Genomic DNA, 6,722 nt, shown 5'->3' with positions numbered 1-6,722 from the left:
TTTAGTTCTCATCCCCTGAATGAAAGAAAAGTTGAAGCTCACAAACGCTCTCTACAGTGATGCTAGGAGTTCATACAGTACTTACAGAAATGCATCCTGATATGCTCACGCCGGAGAACTCGATGGAGAAGAAATGAACTGGCCAGATGAATTTTTAATTAGAAATAATAATTTTTAGGAGTTCATAAAGATGAATTTTTTATGATAAAATAATGTTTGACTAGCTATTGAAGCTGCACAAACCCAAACCAAGAAAATACCTCTGCAAGTTGCTGTTATCCGTAAACAAATCTTCAAACCAAGCTATCCGTATCAATTCGACTCGGGTAGGTCATGATCCCCTGTATTATTACTAATCAACCAGGTCCCACTATCCGATTCAGACACGTGTACACTGAAAACGTTATTGTATCGACGAGCTCCGGTGATGTCGGAAATATCGAATGATAACACTTCCGTATAGGCTCCGTTGTCGGCTGCATTGGCTTCCTTCTTCACAATGTCTGCTTCCTTCTGTAGTTGCAATGCAAAGTTGAGGTTTCCCATAACATCGTTCATGGTGGGCCGTTGGATCCCCTGATCACGTACGCAGTTCTCTGCGACATTCATGTACACCTTGAAACACTCCGGAGCTATATTGCCTATCAGATTCGGATCTATGATCTCACCCATGATCCCCTTCTCAATGCATTTCTTGGCCCAATTGGCCAAATTCCATTGCTCCTCCTCCAATTTTGGGTTCAGTGCTTTTCGGGCACATAATACTTCAAGCAGCACTACGCCGAACGAGTACACGTCCGATTTTTCTGTCAGTTGCCGACGTCTTGCGTAATCCGGATCCAAGTACCCGAACGTGCCCTTTACCATGGTACTAACAGCCGCGTTTTCCAGACCCACTTTGGACAACCCGAAATCCGAAACCTTGGCCACGCAGCTTTCGTCCAACAAAATGTTGGTCGTCTTTACGTCACGGTGGATGATGGGGTGCTTCACTACCGTATGCAGGTAGTTCAGACCACAGGCTGCTCCGATGCAAATTTCGAGCCTTTGTATCCACGGGAGGGGATCCCTATTTGTGTCGTAGAGGTGGTCTCGAAGTGTCCCATTGGCCATGTAGTCATAGACAAGGATCATCTCGCCCTCGTCATTGCAGTAACCAATGAGAGAGACAAGGTGGACATGGCGAAGTTGAGAGAGCATCTCAATCTCTGTCCAGAACTCTTTGCGACCTTGCTTTGACTCTGGGTTCAAGCGTTTGATCGCCACAGTCATTGTACTCTCTTCAACGAGACCCTTAAATACTTTCCCAAAGCCACCAACACCAATAATCAATTCTTCATGGAAGTTGTGGGTTGCTGTTGTGATTTCTTCTAGTGAGAATCGGCGGCATAGCTCTCCGGGCAGTGATGAGGCTTTTGCCCGTGTTGACTTTCCTTTGTCAGGTGCTGAACACTTCGTTAGTGAATTGGAAAGAGCCTTGCAGCACACTAGAATTGCGACGGCCAAGAAGCCCACAACACTTCCAATGGCAATTGATATTATTGTTTTCTTTGACGATGAAGACTCGTTGGTTATTGAAGCAGTTGGTTCTTGAGCCACAACCGTCGTAGTAGTTTCTTGAGCCACATGAGTCATTGGGGCAGTTTTTTGAGCTGGCTGTGGAGGGGTCACATATTCGAGATTGGATCTGGCCGGAAGGCTCTGCTTTGGGTTGCTGACCAACTTGAACACTTGAATCACGTTTAAAATGGCATTTTTGTAAGTTGTGGGAATTGCTATAGGATGTACTGCAACGAAAAGCTTACGCTTGCCCTCAACTCCCTGATCATTTTGGATCATTACCACGTAGTCACGATAAACAGGCCGCGTATCTCTATCTTCGCTCCAAAGCATTACATCAGCGACATGTTTGGCTGTGGTATTATCTATATAGATGATAAATTGCCTTTGACAAAGGCTTGTAACCTTCCGCTCCACTTCGCAGAAATATTGGAGCCTCACCATATACTCAAATCCCGAATCGACGTGTAAAGTACCCCAAGTCAAATTAGAGATCAGCATGTTCTTGGTACTCATGTTATGACCCATGGACATTGCAGACCAATAGACCTCAGTGGATGCAATGTAATTTGATATTTGCGTGTATGTGAGGTTCAAGTATGGCTCACGAGGGGTTACGGCGCCGCCATCATAATTTCCATCCCCGGACCATTCTCTATACATGTATGCATCTTCTATCAATGATATAAATCTCCCGCCCACATGTAATCGAAAACCCATCTCCAGTGCCATGTCATAGAATCTGTAGAACACGGAGTTTTGGCCTATGTAAGGTATGCCCTCACCTTCTGGCTTGTAGTACAGGTCGTCTGGCATGGAGACAATCTCAATTCCATTAATAAAAGCATAGAAATTAGTAGAACCACGACTTGGAGTTGGGATGAACGTTAAAGTCAAATTCTGATCCTTTTCAATGTTGATACAGAACTCTTTAGAGAGAGTATATTCGCCCAAGTGATTGGCAAGAAGGGAAGCACTGAAGTTTCTAAGTAAGATGAACGAACCCGCTTGAACAGTGAAGAAGTCCAGCTTAGACCTATCAAAACCAACGTAAGAAGCCGGGTAAAAGTAGAAGCGAAGGATCTTTTGTCCGGAGGCCGTGATTGGAAACACGTACGTGAATGGGGAATAAGATAAACGGGCAGTTGTGTAGGGGACAGGATCGACGGTGTCTTGTTGTTGGGCTGTAGAGGTAACAGATTTGGGGTGGTTGTGATCTTCGAGGGGAGTGAATTTGGAGTCCATTTCTCCGATCCATAGGCGCCCATCCATAGCCTTTGAGTTGCCAAAAGCACCGCAGTTGAGTGAAATATCATCAAGATCATCATCTGCAGTGTAAAGAGGTGTAGGAGGAGGAGGAGCAGCTATGGATATATGACATAGAAGCTGGAAAGCTAAGAAGACGAACAAGAAGATCATAGGTGTGAGCATGGAGACCATCGTGTGTAATAACTTGAGAAACGATTAGGTGAGGATGAAGAGCTCCGATCCGTTTTGTTCCAACTCCGTAAAGTTAGCAGCATATATAGAAAAAATATACATTTTTAAGCATTATCAACTTAATTACCACTTCTAATTATAAGTAGGCCCATTCACTTTGGCAAAAGCAGCTAGCACATGAATCACATGCATAAAAGAAAAAATACACAGAAAAAATCTTTAAATGACGTCGATTAAAGTTTTGGAAGGAATCGTCATGAAGTTACACTCTACATAGAACATTTTTAATGATTGGTTTATAAAAGTTAAAGATGAGATAGATTTTCGTAGATGAAAGTTAAAAAGTTAAATAAAATATTGTTAGAATATATTTTTTTAATATTATTTTTATTTTGAGATTTGAAAAAGTTAAATTGTTTATTTTTTTTATATTAAAATTAAAGAAAGTTGTAATGATTATATGAGATAAGATGAAATGAGTTGAGAAGTTACTAAAAATAAATGAGTCTACTTTTTTCAAACTTCTGTCCTAATTTTTAAATTTACTTCCTGAGAAAAAAATATTCATTCTTCCCGTTCAATTTATTTTCACCCTTTCATTCTCTGTTGAACAAAAAGTAGGATTATAACTAGATATATATAAATTATTCTAATCTTTTTTTATTCTATTATATAACTAGCTTTGACACATAAGTAACCTATTTTAGTCTTTACATGGTTTAAAGATCAAGTTTCTCCTCCAATAATTAAGCACTAACCCTATTATTATTTGGGTGCGGCTATTATGCCGCTCCATTTTGACAGCTGGGCATACTGTCCATCATAAAAAATTTTTTTTCACATTTTTTTAACATATTTAAATATATTTAAAAAATAAAAAAATATACTAATACACTTAAAATCACTTCTTTAATTATTAAGTAAAAAAGAAAAATTTGACTAACGGTTAAATAGAGGTGTTAACTTAGAGAGGTAAAGTAAACTTTCTCTTATTACCAACTTTCTTTAGGCTATAAAGTGAAAAAGGAAAAAAAAAAAAAGTAGTCAGTCAAAATTCAAAAAAATCACGATCTTTCCTATCTATTAATAGTACTTAATTTTGAAAAAGGACAATATTACAGCCCCGTTGGTATGTAGTTTTGTTTTACATGTATTTTTTTAAAATTTATTTTTTATATAAATTTTTAATATTTTTAAAAAATAAAATAAATTTAGAACATTATTAAAAAAAATACTACCTTAATCAGAAAATAAAAAAAATTATTAAAAATATTTTCTTAATCATGAAGTAAAATAAAAAGTCATAAAAAATATTTTTTATAATTTTTTATTTTACTTCTTGATTAAGGAAGTATTTTTTAATAATATTATAATTTTTTTATTTTTTTAAAATATTTAAAATTGTTAAAAAAATTATATAAGAAAACTTAAAAAAATACATAGAAGTACACTTACTAGATTCTAACAGGAGCCCCATCGGGAGATTTAGCATTTTCCTTTGAAAAAATCACCATTCCTACACAATATAATTGTTTTTGTTTTTGTTTTTATTTTTTATGTTTTTTTAACAGATGCATAGTGTATGGTTGTTGAATAGAAGAAGTATTACTCTTTATAAATAATATTGCCCTGTACCAACGAATAAGTTGGACTAATAAGAAAAAGAAAAAAAAAAAAGAGAGATTAGAATTTATAGCTAAATTCGGCTGAAAGCCCAATTAATTTACGTTCTTTCTTTTGTTAGCTTTTATTTATAAATTAATAAGATTATTTATTTATCTTAAAATAACATTGTGGTGCGGTTTGATATTTACTTGGAAAGTTAATCCATTATCAAGTTGTTTGCCACGCAGACTGGCCCCATCGCATTGGAATCCAATTTTCTCCATGAAAGTGATTCATATACCAAATTTTCTATTGGTCGCATCGCACCTCTTTTTTTTTTTTTTTTTTTTTTTCCCTAAATTATTGACCTATTCTAAGGCTGATCGCACTTTTCCAAACACATTGAAATATTCTTATTTCAAACATTATTATTTATATATCTATCTTTCACATTAAAAACTAATATTATATTCAAATATTTTTTTTTTATCAATTTAATTTGATAAAAAATTTAAATTACGTTTAGATGTTGAAATGATTTTAAATAATTTAAATTAATATGTAAATAGTAGTTGAAAGGAATATTCTCCTCCCAATCCACTGAATTGAAATAATTGATTTAAAATAAATTAAAATAATCTAGACATCCACACATAAGTTTAGGTACAAATAAACTATACAAGAAAGAAAAAAATGTAAATAATAATTTTCTAAAAAGAGTTGTTAGGTCATACAGTCAAAGTCATCGATTGGAAAGTTAAGTCCACTAGCGTAGGAGTAGCAGCTATGGATATTAAACCACTACTAAAATTTATTAGATAATTTATTAATTAATTTTTTTCTTTTGTAAAAAATCATAAAATTTTTGTAAAAAATTTAAACTAGGCAAACGTTCCTTGAACGTTGCTCAATTACTAGTAAATATATATAATTAATGTGCAAAGCGCGTTTGACACATGTCTAATTGAAAAAAAAAAAAATTAAAAATAATATATTTAAATAATAAATAAAATGTGACTATTTACATGTAGCATAAAATTTAAAATAATTGAATTCAAACTCAGCACCTTTTTTTCTTGTCTTGTCTTGATCTTCTAACTAGCTAGCACTTTTGATAATTTAGAGACTGTCATACCACTTTTAAATAAAATAATATTATTTTAAAATATTTATTTTAATTTTGTTTTCTTTCCCTCTTTGATTATGAGGACCATTCTCAAGTCACCCAAGCTACTTTTACCAAAAGCGAATTGGATGGGGGAAGCTGGTACTAGATTCCGAAGCACGCGCGTACGGCTGTGAGACATCTTTACGCAATTTTGAGAGGGTAGGTTTAAATTAGTTATTTAATATACAGACAAACTTCTAATCAATACTATAAATATCCATCTCGATCCTCCTGCAACAATGTGTACAATACTTTCAAGTATTGAATTTGACCGACTTTGAGGTTGAATGCATGAGTTCTACTATTAATGTTACAAAATATATGGGATTAATTTAATTCAATTTGTTAGTAAAAGAAAATTAACAAACTTTGTAAGAGAATCTAATTTGACAGTCCGTAATTGTGACTGCAGGGAACATATATGGTGCTTATGTCAAAAACAGCCTAAGGGATAATATATATTTTACTAAAAATTATTATATTAATTAGACGTAGTGACAATAACAACTAATCAATTAATATCAAAGTCTATTGCAGGCTTACCAGCTACGCCAACATCGTTAAATGAACGTTGATAAGTGAAGTTGAGATGATTGATTATTAGGTGATTCCAATAGGCATATAGTGGTGTATATATATATGAGTCTACAAACAAGCCTATCTAGCTAATATACGTGCCACCATATTGAGATTATGTCGATGAAGGCAATCACTTGTAATGCAAAAGTGTTGAGAAATGCCCAAATAATAGTCAGGCATGTGTACATGCATAAGAATAACCACTTTGGAGCAATATATCTTCCATCCTTATTTGTTTCAGTGCATAATAAAATGATGCTATGCAGTGTTTGTGATCTGCATAAGCCTTCCAACAAGTTAAAAAGAAAATTAAAATTAAAATCTTAATGCAGTTTACCATAACAATTCAATGGTAATAATCCTTCTTTTT

At 34.4% G+C, this 6,722-nt stretch overlaps 1 protein-coding gene across 1 annotated transcript; it reads right to left on the bottom strand.

Moving 5' to 3' along the window:
* Window positions 1-248: 248 nt before the first annotated feature.
* LOC121248069 (receptor-like protein kinase FERONIA) lies at window positions 249-3,045 on the bottom strand. The gene has a single exon (XM_041146426.1). It carries the CDS (start codon window positions 2,998-3,000, stop codon window positions 313-315), a length of 2,688 nt encoding a protein of 895 aa, XP_041002360.1. The 5' UTR covers window positions 3,001-3,045; the 3' UTR covers window positions 249-312.
* Between the last annotated feature and the right edge of the window lie 3,677 nt (window positions 3,046-6,722).

This window comes from Juglans microcarpa x Juglans regia, chromosome 2D (assembly GCF_004785595.1).
Source record: "Juglans microcarpa x Juglans regia isolate MS1-56 chromosome 2D, Jm3101_v1.0, whole genome shotgun sequence".
In the NCBI taxonomy this organism is placed as follows: domain Eukaryota; kingdom Viridiplantae; phylum Streptophyta; class Magnoliopsida; order Fagales; family Juglandaceae; genus Juglans; species Juglans microcarpa x Juglans regia.
Note: the sequence above shows the minus strand (reverse complement) of the source record. Positions and strands in the feature narration are given on the sequence as shown.